This window comes from Harpia harpyja, chromosome 1 (genome assembly GCF_026419915.1).
Source record: "Harpia harpyja isolate bHarHar1 chromosome 1, bHarHar1 primary haplotype, whole genome shotgun sequence".
Lineage (NCBI taxonomy): Eukaryota > Metazoa > Chordata > Aves > Accipitriformes > Accipitridae > Harpia > Harpia harpyja.
In genome coordinates this window covers 100,438,406-100,458,665 of record NC_068940.1, presented here as the reverse complement: position 1 = coordinate 100,458,665, position 20,260 = coordinate 100,438,406, and the positions used below count along the sequence as shown (strand labels likewise).

General features: G+C 41.3%; 1 protein-coding gene across 5 annotated transcripts in view; it reads left to right on the top strand.

Moving 5' to 3' along the window:
- The window catches only part of DPP6 (dipeptidyl peptidase like 6), a 577,844-nt gene that overhangs the window by 488,728 nt on the left and 68,856 nt on the right, over positions 1-20,260 (top strand). For all 5 annotated transcript variants that reach the window (XM_052806934.1, XM_052806950.1, XM_052806924.1 and 2 more), the window contains exon 8: positions 390-510. In XM_052806934.1, coding sequence (XP_052662894.1) covers positions 390-510 — 121 coding nt within the window. The remainder of the gene's footprint in view (positions 1-389; positions 511-20,260) is intronic.

Below are 20,260 nucleotides of genomic sequence, written 5' to 3'. Positions count from 1 at the left end.
ATTTCCAGTAGCCAGTTCAGTCACCACATGGCATCAACATCAGCTCTGCAAACTGCTACTGTGTCCTGGACCACTTTTTGAAAATCCTGAGCGATGGCATTCTTCATTTCACACCCTGTAACTGCACTGTTCAATTTCTGAAATGAAGACAGGAGTGAGAAAAATAAGCTTGTATCAAAGGACCAAGGCTTCAGTTTGTTGTAAATTAGCATCTTTCTATTAGCTGACGGCACTGGAAGTAAGCTGTGGAAATCCTTTTTTGACAAAAGATGCTATAAAACTGTGATATATGATTTTGTGCTGCCAATTATTGTAAAAGCAAAATGCAACATTTTATAATGGAGCCACTGTTTAATACTGTTCTCTTTTTCTTTTTCCCTTCAAATCAGATATTTATCTTTGAGAATAACATCTATTACTGTGCCCATGTGGGGAAACAAGCCATCCGAGTGGTCTCCACAGGAAAGGAAGGTGTTATTTTCAATGGGCTCAGCGACTGGCTGTACGAAGGTAGGACACAACATCTAGGGCAGCAGTTAGTTATGAGTTTAAGTTACACTCTAGATTTACAGAACTGGCTGGAATTAGATGTTCAGCATTGCATTTCTGGGGACTGGTGGACCACGAAGCTGAAAATCTGCTATTCTAACAGTTGTCTGAAGTGCTGGACTGGAAATAATGTGAAATGATGTAAGAATTCTGTTTTCAGGCTGTTTTTCTTTCCTTAGTCCAAAGGTAATAAATCACCAAGCTTTAATGAACAGAACTGCTTCATTATTTAATGGCACCTGCAATCACTCATAGACGTGCCAGTTTTCAAATCACAGAAAAGAACAAATGGGGAGGGAAAAGGGTTTTGTTTTAAAGGAAGAAGTGAGGAAACAATTTTACTTGATTAGTTGTTTTCCACAGCACTAGGTGGGTCCTGGAAGTGGCCCAGATCTTGCTACCTAAAAATTTTCTAAAAGCAGACAGGTCCTCACAGTAATTGGCTTCTTTCTCTTGAAAATGTGCCTGGTGGGGTAGAGGGTCATCGCTGGAGCACTGCTTTACTTTAGTCCTTTCAGCTGGCAAATGGCCATTTAGGTGTCTGTGAGCAGCTGCTTGCAAAATAATCTCAACTACTCACTAGCTTAGGAAAGGATCCCAGCCATCCCCAGTTCTTTTGGGGCATGTTATAGGCTTTTAAGCTAATACTTTATCAGAATTAAAATTAAACCATATATATATAGCATATAAATATATATATAGCTAACATGCACACAACATGCATCCCTCTCTCTGTTGCTGGCAGTTCCTCTTCACAAGGATCCTGGTTTGGGGACCTGGCAGTGTCTCTTTCTTGTGACACAGTTTCCCTCTAAAGTCTCACTTTCTCCTGCAGGTCCCAGCACAGTCCCAAGCTTTTCTTACCTCTACAGAATGAAGTGTCCAGATACATGTATTAGCTGTGCCCTGTTGGCTGCTCCAAGTTTCCTTGAGGCTTAATGGAACAGAATAGGTTGCAAAAATGCCATTCACCATTAATTGGTGTAAAAATATGAATCACTCCTTAAATTACTCTGTATCACAGCTAAGCTGGGGCTGTTGGACTCAAAAATGAGGGAATTAAAATAAATTATTTTGTTTGCCACTCCCAGAGAAGCTGGTCCCATAAATCAGTGTATAAACTCAACAAACACATCAGTGGAAAAATCTGATAGCAGTTTAGATTACTTTTTATATTTAAATGTGTGTTTACACTGTACCACGGAATATTTGCAAGTGAATGTCCTCCTTGTGAAGCACTTTGTAACCAGAGGAGTGGCTAAGATGTTACAAAATGCTAATTTTCTTTAATTTTTCTTTATTTATTAATTTGTTGCTGAAGTTGCTGGCAGGCCTGTTTGACTCGGTAGGTCAAATGTGCATATTAGTACCTGTATTTTGCTGATAAACATCATTTAGTACATAAGGTCTTCTTGTAGAGTCTCGCACACAGCACCATGCTGAGAGGAGTTTGTCAAGCTGGTGAACTCCAAGCACGCCGGCAAGCCCGTGATGACACTTGTTTTGCTGACACATATTTTTATTCAATTACCGAATTGCTCAGGCAATTTCTTGGCTGACATTGACTTTCAGGTTTGTCCTTTATAATGAACTTTCTTGTTAACTTTATGTTAATGTACTGGGATAAGAAATGAATCTATGATCAAATACAGTCTGGATATACCAAGCCAGGTTCTGTAATCTCCCTGAGCAGCGTGTACAGAGTAGGACCACTGAACCTGCTGTTCACTGGGAGTACGCTTTGCAGAAATCTGGATATAGCATCCCTCTGGAAATGCCACTTTTTGTCCAAGTATGGCTTATATTGAAATAAAACCTTCTCTTTCTTCACATGCAAGGTGTAGAAGGACCCAAAGGAAAACCTGAGATATAAACGTTCCCAGGTGATGGGGTGCAGAAGCCAAAATCAAATTAAGAACTAGACTGTGTGAGCTGAGCTCCTTCTCTTGCACTGCATCACTTGTGCAGTCCTCATGGACGTAAACCTGGGACTGGAGTCAGGGCTGAGAATTCATGGCAGATGCATGATCAAGCTGTGAGGCCACAGGATCAGATGGATCTGCAGCGTTCAGATGTCAGCTCTCTGAATGCGTGGATGGATGGAGTGGGATCCCAGAAGAAATCGAGTATTGCGTTGTGGTAAATGGGTAAGGACCACTGGGAGATGGATGACACCTTCCCACTGGAGTCCATGGGAATTCAGGCATCGCCTTCAGCGAGGCTGAAGTTCAACCTTAGCAGCAGCTGGGATGCTCTGCTGACACACTCTTACCGGCGCCTTTATTTTTCCAAATTGTCTCCTTTTCTTGGGTGCCTCCTCTTCAGTGGGATAAACAGAAACAACATTTTAAATCCAAACTCACCTGATTGAAATTGCTTGATATCTGGGCAAGGATCGAAATTTACCACCTCAAGGCTATTTTTCCTCTTCCCCCATTCCCACTGATGTTTATAGACACGTCTTCCTCACCTCCCTAACAGAGCTGGGTGGGATGCTCAGACCCATGTTTGTTTGCACTGCCGCCATCTCAGCGAGCTACTGAGACGAACGCTGAGCATATGTAGAAATCTCATTCCATCTGTGCAGCCATCTCCGGCAGATAGTCTGCAAAGGAGCTGCGAGAAACGCTGCAACGGGATCACAGAGAGTTCAGTGCACTCCTCTTCCCTCGCATGCTCTTTTTGTTGCTGAAGTTCACCACCTCCGGCAGCGGCAGCCGAGCCTCCCCGCAGCACCCGCCGGGTTACTCTGACAGCTTATGACCTGCTTCTCACTTTCCCTAAATGCAGATAAAAAAAAAAACCCAACCCCCCAAAAAACCCAACCTTGATGTTTTCTATTTGAGGAAGCCGATTTTTAAGGTCTTTTATCGTACTCAGCAAGAGCACATCAACAAAAGTCCCCCTCACCCTTTCGGAGAGCTGTTTGCACGGCGCACCGTGCAGATGGCAGTGCCAGCAGTGCCACCAGTTGGGGTAACTCCTGACGCTTCATATGAATGGTAGACCCAGAGGGAACACTTTTCCTCATAACATGATTGCTTTTGTCACGACAGAATAGATGCACTGTACTATTAATCACAGGTTTTTACTAAGTCCGGAAGCAGAGCAGATCTAGAGTAGATTTGACAGGCTTTTTGCCCTGGAAAAATGCAGAAGTTCATTTCAATTCAAGTTAAGCTCTGCTTTTGTAAATCTGCCAAAGGGGAAAAAATTTCTTCGAGGTATTTATGCTGATCTGTAGACTTTTGATAATACAGTGAAAAACATTTCAAATCAATCAGAGCTTAATCTACTTAGTGCATTTAGCTGGAAGGTTATAGATTGATACATAGATTACAGTAACATGAAAGCATAGATTAAACATGGTTTTTATTACTAAAATAAGCATTGACAATGTTTTCACAGTCTGACTTAACATTTTCAGAGCTGTGCCTGATAGATGCTTATACTAAAATGGAGTGATATCCTATAAAAGGGAGTTTAAAGTTTTGCAGCTGAAACCAGCTAAGCATTTAAATGCATAGCACCAGCAAAGAGTGCTTTATATTTCATTTTGCTGTATGCTTGTTGGTTTGAGAATATGTTTTAGCAACAATGAGTCTTAAAGATAATTTTAAAACAAGTGGTGGTGTAGCACAAAGTACTTTCAAAGCGCTAGGATAAGAGTATTTATATGTTCTTTATATATATAGTACTTTAATAAAAGTAATGTACATTTTAAAAAGTAAAGTGCAGGTAAAATTCATTTCATTTAAACACTTCGTTAGAGCACTCTTCCACAGAAATGAATTCTGTCATAGTGTAATTAAAGCATCTTCATTTGCTACCAGGCACTTGGAGAAACTGTTCAGATGTTGTGAGAAAGGATGGCAGCGAAGGGCTCTGCCAGAGGTCACCTGTGTGATCCTGCTAAATGACAAAGAGAGGGTTGTGGTGTCCCTGTGTTGCAGTTTAGAAGCTCACTGAGGTTGGGATTGTGTGATGCTGAATCCTGGGGAATGGGGCAGGAGGACCTCCCTCCATGCTGGCACACTGCTGCCAGAACAGGGCCACCCCAGCAGGATAATTCAGGGTCCCTTTACGTGGCTCTGCTGAGCAGGAGAGGGACCTGTTGTGGGCTGCACTACTACAAAGTCCCGGTGTTACCTCCTTTGAGCAAGTCTGTGTTCACAGATAGAGGGAGACGACTTCTGGAGTTATGCTCTGCTGCTAAGCGTGTGCTCGGAAATCATGGGGGAGCAGGACGCGACACGGTGATGTGTGCGCCTGTCATCATTGGGAGGGGAAGGCAGGATTTTCACCTATAGATGGGCCTATCCCATCCACGGAGTGTGAAACTGAGGGTTTTCCTTCTGGTTTGCTGCACGTGTCCTCAGTTGTAAAAGAAGCGCCTTAGAAGCTATTTTGCACCTTGGTCTGCGGGACACATATTTGGGTTTTAGGGACTTTGGTTGCGAAAGGAAGAACTGCATGTGAGTTAATCCCTCATCTTATGTCACTGTCAGAGCGATCAAAGGGTTTGTCCTCTAAGTCTCTAAAGATCATCTCCAAGTGATCATCTCCATTCCAGACTGAATCCTGACATCATGGCTGTGAGGTTTCATCTGGACATCTCCTCATCCTCACGTCAGAGAGAACCACATCTGGCAGCCAAGCACCAGTCCCAGCTCACATTGCACGCATTTAAAATTCTTACGCAATATGAGCTATACGTATCCATTATTTAAAACTGATACTCTGCTCTGTTGAGCTTAATGCACAGCGGTGTTGCTCTGCTTTATTTGTGGCTAGGGAGCAAGAGGAGGAGTGAAAAAAAAGACTCTTTTTTCGCGATGATTCGTATGCCTTATTAATCTTCGTTCTGCCTGCATCTTACGTTATCACCAACAGATCCTCTTATGTGACTTCGCAGTGACACCTGGTGGGAGAGGCCAGGATGTCATCATCATTAAGACAATGAAACTGCAGAATTTTTTGCTGCAAGATCTAGTAAAGGCTCCCAATTTCCCCTCACATACCTTTCCCTGAAACTCTCTCTGAGCTTATGGGAACTACACATCCAAAGCTACTGGCTGATTCATGCTAATAGTGGTTCTGTTCCTTTTCTAGACTTTATAAAGAGAGGAAAGAGAACACAGTAATAAAGAAAAATCTTTTCCATAATTTAATCAGCCTCTCACAAAAATCAGAGGGTATATTTAGAACATGTATGGCTGGTCTCAGAAGTGCAGTGCCTGTTAGCAGCTGCCAAATCAAATAGCAGTTATTTTGAGTGGTATCTTTTATGCTTATAGTATTTCAAGCAACTGAAGTAGATATAGTTCTTCAGTTTAGAAGTATTAATCCTGGGACTCTGGAAATGGTCCTAATATTGGGAAAATGCTAGATAAGTCTGCTGAAACAGTGCCTTACCTAATTTGTCCGTGTGCTCAATTTTTCATTGGATAATATGAGAACTCTGAACTTCTGCTTGGAAACAGGAACTTTGATGATCAAATCATACCTGAATTTGAAAAGGGATATTCATAGTTAGGCTGAAAGCAAGTAACTCCTGTTCAGTGCCACCGGAGAAGGAGATCAGACATCCTAATATTTCACAGTGTAGGGCTAACCTTTCGCAGTAATTAGTAGCTCCAAGACCTGGTGGGGGAGGATGAGATGAAGAATTAGACTGAGTCATCACTGAACTTTTTAAGATACTCTGGATAAATAAATCTCTTGCTGAAAGAATGCTAAAACCAGGGCTCCAGACAGTAAAAGGGGTCAGCCTGAATGGGACTATATATTATTCCTTTTTGACAAGATATGTGAAGAATCACTGGGACAGTAAATATAGATTTTAATTTGTTTTTAAGAACTTTCACATTTTCAGTCACAAAGCAAATATTTCATGGATGTGGATAAATTTGCAGCTATACACATCTGCTATGGGGTGAAGGGGGGGGAGGGAACTGGGAAACAGCGTCAGTGCCACAAATGCACCCCAAGTCTAAAAATCACTAGTTTGTCCTCAAGTACGTGCTGATATTATTCAGGGCTTTTGGGGAAGCTGTGTGGAATTTGTTCCCTCACTTCTGTGCTTGTTCAGGTGAGGTAGCAAAGCCAGTGTGGTGCTTCAGTGACATTGCCACCATATTAAGTTAGAAAGCTTTCCTCTGTTCTGTATATTGGACATCATTCAGTGCTGCCCATTGAGTACATGCAGCTGTTGTGTAGCACTTGGGGCCATACAATTCCCAGTTAACCATTATTTAGCTGCCTATTGAAAATGGAGGTGACTATTTTTTGGTGCACCCATATTTGCATGCTCATTTATACCAAATGTGCATAAAATCTGGCCATTTCAGTTGTAGTCAGAATTAGCATGAAGAGCAGCTCTTGTCCTCAGCCATGTGTTTGAAGTGGGTATTTCCACCATACATAATTCTGTTGCAAGGAAGATGAACTAGATGCAACATTATTTTGCCTTATTCATGTTAAAGCAGAGGAAGAGTGCCTTAAATTTCACCAGATCATGTCATGAAAGGTTTGGCAGAAGTTCCCTCACCTTCCTTCTTTGGCAGAGGTTCCCCTGTCATAGGGAATCTCCCATTATAGATTACATCACCAGGAGCAGGCTTCTGCCCTTCTCAGTTGGCTAAGGTCAGGGGAAATTGAACCATTTACAATGCACATTGCAAATGCCTGCCTAGAAATCAGCAAGCTCCTGAAAACTTTAAAATGTGCCGTTATCTGGACTGGCTTCAAAATCCAGCACCGCAACACGATAAACCTTGCCAGCTCTAGCCCAGTCTTTAACCTTCCCTTTCTGGAGAAGGTTGGTTGGAAGGGGGCTGCCAGCCAAACCCAACACCTGTCATCCTCTAATTTTTGGATTGCCATCATTCAGGCTTCAGGATGGCTTTTGGAAGGAAGACAGAATATTATTTACTGTGGTCAGTGATCTCCTTGGGGAGGTAGAAGGAAGCCAGATGTCCGTCCTGATGCCGCTGGTCAGTCAGCAGCTGCCAGTACGCTAACTCAAGAGGTGTTCAGCGAGTGAAGTTGTTTGTGTTTGCCCTGAAGTGTGCACTCTGCTTTCACAGAGGTCCTATTTAAAAGTGCATTTCTTCAGGAAGAGCTCTGAGCCTTGATGCTTCGCCTGGCATCATGCTTGGAGGCAGGACCTCGATAATAGCTCAGCTCAGGCTGATAAGGGAAAAGAAAATTCTTCTTTCTAGAATTAGGTACTGTGCTTCCAGATATAATGCCAGCCTGGTCACAGCCAGAGGGAAGATTTTAAATGAGTCTGAACTGTTTTTATAATATTTTAGGTAGTTTCTTATAGTTCCTTGCAGTCTCTTGCAATTCATTCTTTGCTGGATGAAATTGTTTCTTTGTTGGATTAAATCATCCAATCATCGTTGGATGATTTCTGTATACTTGAGATAATAGTAGAAATAAAAATGTCATACTTTGCAAGTAATTCAATCTTTTAAGATAAGGCAACACTCGTCTGCATCGCAACAGTTTGTGAGTGACTTGTTTAGATGTGCTTGGCTATGTGATTAAAGAACTTAGTGAAATGTATATGAATCTTTTCCTGGCAACAGATTTGCAGTCTATATAGCAAACATGAGAGCATGAATTGTGTTCAGTTACAGCAGTTTAAATCCAGACTAAGTTTTTTGATCTCTGCAGATTTAGTTGAGATGTGCAACTTCCCACAAAATTTAACCAGCTACTGTGGTAGAGTCTCTTCTCTTTTCCACTGTTATTTCACTGCCACTGCCTTGTCAGGGATACAGTTACCTCTTCACTACCCTATGTAGGAAAAGAGCTACCCACTTCGCAACCAAATTAAACCCAATTAGTTAGCTACTATTCTGCTTAAGCAAGAGTACATGAATAAAAATGAAAAATTGACAAATAAAATATGTAAAAGGGTATCAGAGTATGAAAGTAGCACCTGGTAGGTATCTGAAAATGGATAGTGTAGCACTGAGTCAAATACTTCCACAAAATGGTGTCTTAAAAGTTGTATAACAGAGCTATTAGGGTTTTCTGCTTGTACGTGAGTTCTATTTCTCTGCACCCAAGTCATTTACAGTAGCATTGGGTTAAATACTGTACTGGAGATCTGTGTCCTCATTTTCTGATTATGCTGGTATTTTTAATAACTAATTAGTATACTAGCACTTTAAATGTTGCAGAACAGGTTTTCACCTGTGCTGTGCTAATCTGAAGTCTGGAATAACTCCATGGAAGCTAATGGTTGTGCTCTGGATCTGCACCAGGGTGCCAAATGCAAGGGTCTTGCTGTAATATTTGTTGCAAAGGAAATATTAAATTGACATTATTCACAGAAAAAGAGTGTGAATGTTACAGAGTACTTGCAAATTCACTCAGTTTTGAGAGCTATATTTTTCCTCCATAAAATCATATCTGTGGTTTGATATGATAAAACACAGAGAATGCATTTGGGTGATCAGGTTCACTGCAGGTAAAACAAAGATGCATCGTTTCTGTGTCAATAGAATTGAGCTTGGTGGCTGTGACACACATAAGAGTCTTTCAGGCTGCAGAATACTGTAGAAGATTAAAAGAAATTGGGTTAATTTGCATGAAAACTATGTACATGAATATTGGGGGAAAATACATCTGTTAGGGCATGTTGCCCAGGGATACTGTAGGGGTTTCTCTCCTGTGGGTTTTTTAAGAGTGAATTAGACAGATTTTTGTCATAAGTTGTTGAGATAAACATCAATCCTATTTCAGTGCAAGGCGGGGATTAGAGGGTTTCTTTGGGCTTCTTCTAGCTCTACAGTTATATGATTTTATGTATAGATTTGATGGCTTTTTCTGATCTCTTTGCAGTTAGAGATGTTGGCTCTGAGGTTACAAAGTCATTGTAAGGGCTTTTGAAATACCCCTTCAGAAGTTACAGAGTACCTGTTTTTATATACAATTGGGTAAATACACATATCCTGCTTGTATAAGATAGGTGTAGGGAATGGAGCGCTCTATTGTGATAAATTTACATTTGCCTCATTATTCCCCTGAGGGAAATCGGTGGTTTTCTTCTTCTGAGGATGTCCATAAACTTCTGTTGAAAAACATATTTTAAAGAAAATAAAGCAGCTTAATATTTTTGAAGTGCTGCAGTCAAGAAGTGGTTAAAAGGACAGAAGGAACAACCAAATTGAATGATAGCCATAGAGATTTTATGTTAGTGCATAATTCCATCAATTTGACCTGAAAAGTAAATTTCTGTAGGTTTTTTTTCTTGACGCATCAGTTGTTCTTTGGTGCAGCCTTGCTTATGTAAATTGAGGAGCCAGTGCAAAAACTGCAGGCTGTTTAAATAGCTACCCTCTTTGTCTCGCTGCTCCTTGGCCTGAATAAAGACTATGTGCCGTAAGAAATAAAAAAAGCAAAAATGAATGTACGCTGTCCAAATTAGAACTAGTGAAAGCTACATGAAAGAGATTAAAATTCTGCTGAGATATGTGATTCTCACTAGAGAGTTGGCCTATCCATTGTTGTACAATAGTAGGAAAATCAAAACAGTATCAGAAATAATGACAGAAGTCAGCTCATAATTTTGTGTATGATGTCAGCTCTCCTAATGAAAAAAAAAAGACAAAGAACCAAACTGAAATGGAGTTGAAAAACTACAACTCCAAATCCCAATACCAGCTGGAAAACAGTCAGAGGTTGGAGCAGGTCTTTGACTGGAAGAGCAGAGGAGGTAATGACCGGTGAAATGCAAAGGGCGAGTTACTGCCGAGGGCCGGCTGGGGATGAGGGGTGCCCCTGCGGAGCTGAAGTCCACCATTTCCTCCAGCAGAACAGGCAGGAGGTTAAATTTTTGTGTGTGAAAAATGACCTTCAGTATTCCTCTGTGCTGCATGTGCTTGATGTTGCATGAGGAATGATAACCAACGTGCTCAGATCCTGGTACTGGGAAAAGAAGACTGGTTTTTTGCACCACCATTTCGAGCTACCAGCTCTCCGCTGGACCTCAGACCTTTAGTACATGAGGGATGTGGGTGTTACAGTACAAGGTATTTTTCAAATTGGGGCAAAGCAGCCCAGTGGTGACTGCAGTGTTGATACCAACCAAGGCACATGCACGTGACTCTACCTGGATTTTGCTCTGGATCAGCAGAACTGAAGAACTAGGGCAGATCTTTAAAGCGACCAGATTGACATACCGGCAGTGTCTAAAAGATAAAGCATCCAGGGATTGTATCACCCTCAACACTCAATTAGTTTATGTTGCTATAAGTAACTACCATATGGCGCAGCTTCTGCACCAGCTGTTTTCCAGTCTTCAATGGGTAAAGGTCTACAGGGGAAACTATGCCACAGAGTTAACTGTAATTAGAAAAGTGGAGGAAAATAGCATATTTTAAAGATGATCTTAAAACTTTCAGATGGGTATGTAGTAAAATACAAGTGGCCAGGGATGCATTTGGCTGTTGAGTGCCAGGCTGGGGATACCAGATGCCTGCAACCACCACACGTCTGCAGCAGGGCGGGTTGCAGAGGTTACAGCTGCTCCCGGTCTGCGGTGGTGCAAAGAGCCAGCGTGGGACAGCAGGAACCAAATCCAGGCGGATGGCAGAAACCTTTAATCATGTCCTGGTATCCTGGGATGCAGGCTGAGGACTGCAGGCACCGAGCAACGCTGTAACCAGTAGGAGATGTTTTCCTTCAAATCCACGGCAAACAACGGCAGGAGCTGCTCCGACCTGCACACTGCTTCTGCCTCCCTGCAGACCTCGCCTACGTCCACTGTGATTTCTGGATTTTCTGGAGGTGGGGTGATACGTCATGAGCCAGGGTTCATTGCCTACCAAGGCAGAGCCAGAGCATAGCTGCCGCACTGGGGATAAGACTGAGGAATAAACCAGCGTTTCTACGTCTGCTTAGGTCTGCAGCCTCCAGCAAAAGCAGCACCGATCGCTTATGTTTTCCCCAGCCTCTTTGCCTGGTTTCCACTGCTTCCATTGCAAACTGAATTTCCTACTTTGAGAAATATTTCCATGGCACAGCTGGGCCATGCAGAGTTGGATTTGATGCTGTTCTTCCCAGTTCTTTTCTTCTAAAGGGATCACTGCCATTTCTGTGTTCTTCTGTGTCTTCTTGGCGCTGAATGATCACACTTTCAGACAGCTTGTGCTACTGGCTTGACAAGCTATTGTTTGCATACCAGAAAATTATGATTAGACTACCTTCTTTTTTCTCTCTCTTTTTTTTTTTTTCTGGATAATGACTGAAAATTTGTTGTGCCCTAATCTCCAACCATAAGAAGTTTTAAGACCATGAAAGTTCTTGCATGTCACTCTACACTGGGAAATGTTAGTCTATTGTTTTGAATCACGTCAAGTAGCATGGCAACACAAAATACTGCTAAGTATTGTAATTTATTTATAATTATTTTAAATGCTTTTTATTAACAAATTCCTTAATTGTGGACTTTGAACAAATCACTTTTCACTTTTAAAGGATTTTTTTAGATTTTAATGAGAGTGGAAGCATCATACAGTATCAAAGCAAACTATCAAGTGCTCTGCGTTTTTATCCATAAAATTTCCTGTGATGTAGCTAGGTCTCCTAGATGGTTTTGCAACTGTAGTGGCCATATGGATGTCAGCTACACCAAGTGGTGATTATACAGTGAAGGGCAACCACTACAGTCTGCTGGGCAGAGTATTTGAATTCCAATCTATTAGCAGAAAAATATTTCCCGTAATTCACACGAATGTGCCAGAAAATTAGATGTAAAATTCACAATTACAACCACATTTAGTATGTACAATACCCTTATTTATATACTAGATCTGGAGCAAAGTTATACAGTTAAGCAGAAGATGATACCTTAAACTTCTCTGAGTTTTGCTTCAAGATTTTTTCTTGTTTTTGAGTGTTTCTACTGACTTACATAGTGCTGTATTCTTGCATATAACCAATTAAGCCTTAAATCTGTGGTGCCTGGGCTGGGGACCAGAGAATTATACCTTTCTACTGAGACCGGTAATAGTTATATTTCAGTCTGAGAAGTATCAATACTTTTTCAAAAATGCAGAAAAAAGGTTTACATCGTACTTTAGATCTAGACTAGCTCTACATACTGATTTTAAAATGAAGTAGTTACAAATAGATTTTTCTTTTTTCATTTTCTCAGTAACAGTCATTTAAAATGAAGACTACAAGTTTACTCCTTAGTGTGGTTTATAAAGGCCTGAGCTCTCATGGATCATCTTTTCTTACACATCTGTAATTCCTTTCCAGGCTGAATCTTTTACTGGTTTTTTGTTGTTGTTGTTGTTATGTACATATTCCTAATTTTTCTTTTTTGTGTTTCATGTATTCTTTTTAAGTTGGTATTAAATCATTTGAGACTCTTTTTTTTTTTTTTTTTCCAATTCTGATGAGGCAACAAACACAACATAAACTAAGGGAGAGAGGTACTATCTTGGAGGGAAAGAGTTAATACAGAAGCGCGTATGAATGCTTGTTGGCAAAAAGGAATAATTCCAGAGTGGTCCTCAAAACTTCATTAGAGATCAGAGAAACATGCAGTATTGCATTAGCTGAAAGAAAGACTCTTACATAACAGGGTTTAATGTCCTTGGAAATGCTGCAGAGTTTATTTGAAAAATAAACCCAACAATACTCTATTAAATTTATAGAGGAAATGGAAAGCAGAAACTCAGAAGACTGTAATTGCCACCTACAAATATCATCATTAGAGTGAGTAAGAAGTGATGAAGGAGGAAATCAGAGGCAACTCACCTCCTTAGCAGGAAGGTGGAAATTATATTGCCACCATGTGGTAAAACTATGGAGATCTAGGACCAGCTACCTTCACCGTCAGGATTCGATAGGAGTGCTGCAAACAGTCAGAAATCTGCGTGATTTGCTGGAAAAATATAGTATGCAAAATAGCATCCTGATTAGAATGAAGTAATGTGAGATGAAATCCCATTTTGCTTTTGATTAGTGCGTACGGTCAATTCTTTGGTGGTGTGTTTGGGGGGGGGGAGTTGGCTTGAATTTTAATTCAAAACTGTTACATAAAATATTCAGCAGAAAAGAAAAGTGAGCAGAGTGCAGAAAAGAATAAAAAAAGTTCTCTTTTAAAAATGAGGTCATTTATAAGCTTTTATGAGTACAAAAATCCATCATTCTGTTGCATGTCTTCTTGAAATCATCTCCAAAGTTTCTGCATTAATTTTGATTTTTCTCAAATTCTTCTGATAATTGTGGGATACTTCCCGGTTCTATCACACTTAGAAATATGAGCTTTAGTGTTTCACAAGAACTTTTAGCGCACACTATGTAGAAATATAATTATTTTTCAACCAGGAAGTCTTCCAGTTCTGCCTACAGCAGGATTTGGGATTCACAAAAGTGTGTCAGCTTGTTCTTTCCTCCCCAACTTTACATCGTAATTCTTCGTGACGTGACAGCTAGTTGCTGGAGAAATTATTAGGATTCAAGAGCATGATTTCACAGCCTGAGTCGGATGAGCTTTTCACAATCCCCTTTTTGATCAGGTTAATGCTGGCCCCTGAGCTGACCTGCAGCCAAGGAGAGCCGGGCAAGCCTCTCCTCCCAGACCAGGGATTGCTGATGGCCTCGCTCTCTTCCCCTTCAGAGAGGTCTGTCCTGCTCCATTGCAAGGTCCGTTTCTTGTCTTCACTGTAGTGTGAACCTTTCTCTTGTCTCTAAAAGTTGTATAATATCACTTGCACAGGATTGTTCGGGTGTCAGTGTCACAAAGTGCTTAAACTTCGTGCTAAATACAGCGGTCACCTTTGTAAGAACAGCTCTCCTCCTTAGTACCCACACACTTGTAGCTAAAATACAAGAATGAGATTAAATGAGCACCACAGATGACGCTCAGCTGTATCTCTTGGTACATGTCTAATTATGACCTTCACTGAGGCAATTATTCTGTCTCGATCTTAATGCCTTTTGCAACCATCAATTAATAAAACTTCACATAATGTCCTGGTAGAAGGGGAGTTATTACCATCTTTTTAGAAACAGGCAAACTGAGGCACAAATATTGACCTGGTTTTAGATGAGATGAGAGAAATTAGGACACAAAACTGAGGTGAGAGTCTCACCTTGGCCCTTAGACACCAAATAAAATGCAGAGCATTGCACGAAAACCCAGATCTGACTGTTTTCAGCACGTTCCTGGGATCGCCTCCAGCACAGACCCCTGGCAGGTCCCCATCAGATTTGGTCACAGGGCATGAAGGATGCACGGCTGGAGAGATGTGCCTATGTGAGTCGTTGTGTAGGAACCCTAGGCTGGTCCCAAGTGATTTCAACAGGAGCAGGAGCCTTTCCAACCCATGAGGCACCCTACGAGCAGAAAGCAAACGTCTGCTCTTAAAGCTACCCAGCTCTGCCAGGCTATTACTTCTGTTCTGCATCGTGGAGAGGCTGATGGACTCTCACCTGACTTGCAAATCCCAGAAAATAGGAGCAAATCACTTCAGTCCTTCCCTTTTTACACTTATGACTCACAAGCATTTACCTCCTACGTTAGTTTTGCTTTTCCTCAAAGTTGAGTCATTGTCTTGTATTTGATTTAACAACAATAGCAGAAAAAAAAAATCAGCATTGGTTGCTACTGCATAAGACTAGATCAAAAGCAATTCTTTAAAGGAGGCTTTCAAGATTGCTAGATTAAAGATTTGAGAAACTGGTAAGAAATAGAACCAAAGAAAAACAGCTCCTAAAAGCAAAACATTATATTTTCATGCTATTGTGCTTTGAAACTTGAGGGCAACAGTCTGAAAACAGCCATCAAAATAAATCTTACTTGATGAGAATTATCTGGAGATCATTGTATTTATTGCATTTGTTTTGATTTTCCAGTCTCTGCCTCAGACTGTAGACACAGAGATGACTTGAAAGATTCAATATCTCATTTTAAAAATTAAACTTCACTTGATTATTGAACTGACCCCTACTAACCCAGAGACTGTTATGTATTATTCTGGAGTATCATCAGCAGGCTAGAAATCGTGAGAATAGGACAGGAGGTAAGAGCTGTGTCCCCAATAGCTTAAAGCTTTCAGGTGCGATAACTGAGGCTGTGCTGCCCCTCGGAGGCACGGCACAAAGTTGCAGTACATGAGGAGGGAAAGGATTAATTATGGTTCTTTAAAATTACCTTGGCTTTTTTCTCTCCTTCCTCTCTACCCTTCTCCCCCCAGCACCCTGTGTGTTGCCCGCAGGTCTATATGCGTGGAGGCTCTTGATAAGGGTCTAAAAGCCCTGTGATTTAGCACTTCTTGCCCAGATTGTTTCATGTGCAATGATACCCTGAAGAAAATATTTTCCAGACAAATGTAGGTTTTTCAGGATCCTTTCCTGCTTCTCAGCTCTTTTCTCTAATATTTGGCATCTGGTACAAATGTGGAGGTCTCATCAACTATTGAGGATAAAAAAAACCTGGTGGGATGGAAGGGTCAGGAGAAGGTTCAGGGAGTAGATGTGGTTATTGTCCAGCACTATGGAGAAGGAAGTAGATTTGGGAATTTCCCCATTTTAGCCAGGTCTGTCATTGAAGCTGCTTCTCTGGCTCATGGGTACCGCTGATAAACACCAGGCCTGGAGCAGCAGTGGGAGAAGTTGTCATCCTTCTGCTTGAACGACTTAAGTGACAACACACTGAGATGAACAAGAAGTTCACATCTGCCCACTCATGAACTCAGGGTTCTTTTAAAAACCCCTTTCTTGGGAATGCTGAACTCTGTTAAAATGTTATGTTATTTGAGTACGAACACCACAAGTCTGTGTGCGGGGCATCTCTGGTTTAATAGCCTACCTATGAATTTTGGGCATCTGATTTTGACCTTGCTAGTCAGAAGAATTTGAACTGGATGCTGACCTGACAAGTAGTGAACCATGAAAGCCTGGCATGCATCAGAAATGTTTCAGTGCTTTGGTGAGATTTAAAATGATGCAAGACAGAATAATAACCCCAAAAAGGAGACACGATAACTTTAACAGGGTTGTTCTGGCTCTGTTAGCAGAGAGCATGCGGTGCCAGATGAGAGGCGGGAGTAGTAGGACAGAAATGCAGACGTAACAACGATTTTCTTCTAGCATGAGCTGCCATTCGGAAGTGTTGTAGTACATGATCTACTCATTACCGAGGCCCAAGGTCATCTTTAATGAGCAGATCACGCAGCACAGCAGGGAAGAAAGGAAGTTGCAGGAAGAGTGAGGAAGCCAAGAGGTATGTCTTCCTCCATCCCACTGAGTCTTCAAAAGGGCCACTGCAAAATCCAGTCCTGGCACAGCTCCTTTCCCTGGGAGAAGAGGAAAGCGGCAACATGATGGATGGAGCCATGTTGCTTAAAGCCCAAGCACTGTCCCTGACTAAGCATATTAGGATTAAACCAGCCAACCTTTCTGTTCCCCTTCCAGAAGTGATGTTCTCCTGCATGAATTATTTGCTTGGATTATGTAGAAATTACAAATGCAAGTCCGCCGAGTGCTTGGTAGCAATCAGCAGATCACAAAGCATTTGGCTTTGGTTCCAGCGAAATAACTTTCCTGGGACACCCAGAGACTGTCCCTGACCAGCACTGTCCTGTGTTTGACCTGTTCTTCTCATCTAGGAGAAAGTATGCATTTGAAAGCACAACTGAGAGATGGTTTAGAAGAGAAACTAGCCCTTTGCCTTCAATGCAGCAGCTAAAATGTGCCTGAAGATCAAGAGTCACTTCTGTCTGACTTCACTTCATTCGTTCACTTGAAAAAGGAAAGAAAACATAAAATAGTCACTTGGCTGCACAGTTTTCCTAAGTAAATGTCTATTTTTGGTTTCAAGTGGAAAATCATAAATCATGTAGTGCATTCACAGGTATGAAAGGAGTGGATCTGGCTCCTTCGAACGCATGAGTCCTTAGTGGGCAAGCATAAAGGCAAGCGTAAAGCGGGCAAGCATAAAGCGTAGCCGAGGCACTTCAGAACACAGTTTAGTGGGCATGGTTGATGGTTAGACTCGATGATCTTGAAGGTCTTTTCCAACCTAAATGATTCTATGATTCTATAACATCATTACATATCTTTATATTACACTGAAAACCAAGAACTGAATCCTTAGTTAGTATGTATCACTAGATGCATTATTTATACCGGTTATGGATTTGGACTTAAAACTGCACTAAGCCAGCTCTCTGAGTACATAAGGCATAGAAAGATAATTTACAGGCAATTAGTCAACCAGGTGGTTGTGTTTATAGCAGTATATCATGGTCCCTTTTTCAGTTCGTGAACATAGATCTGCAAAAGAGAAACCAGACATCCTGTTAGCACTCCTTAAAGAAATGCTCTTCACACTGAAAAATAATAAAAGTCAGTGTAATCATGATGTAACCACGCTTTAATTGTTTTCACATACTGGTGGAATCCTGCTAAGCCTGATGAAGATGAAAACTCACACCTAACATGCCAACAATGTAATTGGGATTTATAGCCACAGACTGGAACACACAGTCTTCAGGGGCTGGAGGGAATGACAGAGAAATATCACTCTGAAGAAACCCAAAGAGTAAATCACAGCCTCCCTCTCTGATGGATGTTCCCACACACGGGTCTCTGTCCCCACAGGAGCAGGGCAGAGTACCCACCTCGGGACTGCCGTAGCCGTGCGTCATCGGTGGGAAGGGATGTTCAGCCAGCTCAGAGCTGCCACATTTTCCAGGGGGAAAGTTACCATCAAAAGATGAACGGCATCCAAGGAAGCCTTAGAAAGAAAGGACAATATATATAAAAGTTGGCATCTCCCACATCCAAATACTCCAGGAATAACATGACTTGGAAAATGACTTTTTTTAGCGATAAACAATAAAGGGCAAGGAGTACAACTCAGCAGTTCTGGTCCTACTCAGCAAGGACAATGGTATTTTCTTTGCAATTTGATAATGTCTGCCATCTGAACATTTTGAGGCATTTCAAAACATACGTTTCATAGTCTGGTGGTGGGAAAGTACTTGCCAGCTTGGTATGTCCTATAGCCTGGCTGTGCCTAGTGCCAAGCAAACACCCCAAAAAACCAGACCCGGTCCCCAGGCTGCTGCAGGGAATAATGAGATACCAGTCAGCCGTGATCTCAACACAGCAGTGCTGCTAACATCGGGGATGTCATGGTAAAAATATAGCGGTGGAAAAAGGAGCGGCTATAATGAGTCTTTTTTATGTGGGAATTGTCCTTGATACTAAATAGGAACTGTTTAAGGGTAGAGCAGGCTATGAGGGCCTTGGAAAGGAAGATTAGTCTACGTTAGATATTGTGAGCTGTTAGGTAGATAAAAATGGAGCCATCTCCATCCTGCCAATAAATGCAACAGATAAAGAGGGGAAAGGGGAAGAATATTTTTTTCCAAAGCCACCCTTAATCAGCAAAAAACAGCAGACTAAATTATCTTTGGTAGATGGGGATTTGTGGGGTATGGGTTACATTTATTATCTGCTAGGTTATAAGCCTTATTATAATTTCCGGTATTTGCCTGCTACATCCTGAGGAACAATATGAGCTGGATCTAGTGCGTGTCATTTATAACTCTGTGCATGTCATTTATATGGTAATGGGGGAGTTTTCCCTCATCCCCAGCGATTTCTGCAAAATTCTACATGCTGGTTCTCAGTATATTTAGCTTACTCCAGTGGAAATTAAAATGCACATTCATGATCTTTGAACAAAGCGGGCAAGGATAATTAGTAATTTGATACTGTTCTGTACAACGCAATTCAAAGTAATACTTATAATTTGCAGTTAATTAATCAGGGGTTTTTTTCCTTAAAATTCTGAATTGCCTTTCTCTGATATTCATTTTTAATAAGTTTTTTTCCCTACCAGTTTTAGATCCAATTATGCAGACAATTTCTTTTTGCTGTTACTGCATGGCTCTGTGTGTGTGTGTGTGTGTGTGTGTGTGTGTGTGTTTATATGTACATTTCTATGCATTTTTGGTTTTTTTTTCAGAATTTTTTATGTGCTGGTTTATGGGTGGGTGTTTTGTCAGCTGAAATTAAAAAGTTAAAAATAGTGGAATCGGTGTACAACTATGAGAAACAAGATACAACAGGGAATAGAAAACTCAAATCAATACAACAAAATTAAAAAAAAATCTAAATCTCTGGAATTCCATTTCCAGGATGAATAGTTAAACTCATGTGGTATTTAATTCACTATCCAATTAAAACTCTCATTAGAAGACTCTAATTGTTGTAGCTTTAAAGTAAAACCAGCAGTCGTTAGAGACACCAACTTTGGACTCCCTGAGGAAATTAAAGTGGTCATAAATTCAAAAATAAAAATGTTAGCAAATTTAGACATATGTGGGGGGTAGTGCCTGTGACGAGAAACGTGTCCCGGACGAGACCTTCGCCAGGCAAGGCGCTGAGTACTCGGTGCCTGACAATCCCCAGCATCTCCCCTCTCGTGAGCAAGAGCTGGGTGACACCACCTCACCTTGCTCACCCCACCGGTGCCCCTTCAGGGCCCTTGAAGGCCTTCATACCCTTTGTGCTCTGAAATGTGATTGGAAACACTCACTATAGCTTGCTTTCCACCTCCTTCCACCTCACTAGAGGACAAGGTGTTTCCCTAATTTGTCTTTCCTTGTCTGGGCATGTGCTTATTGCCTACTATAAAGGGCTTTTAAGCGGTTGTTGCAAAAAC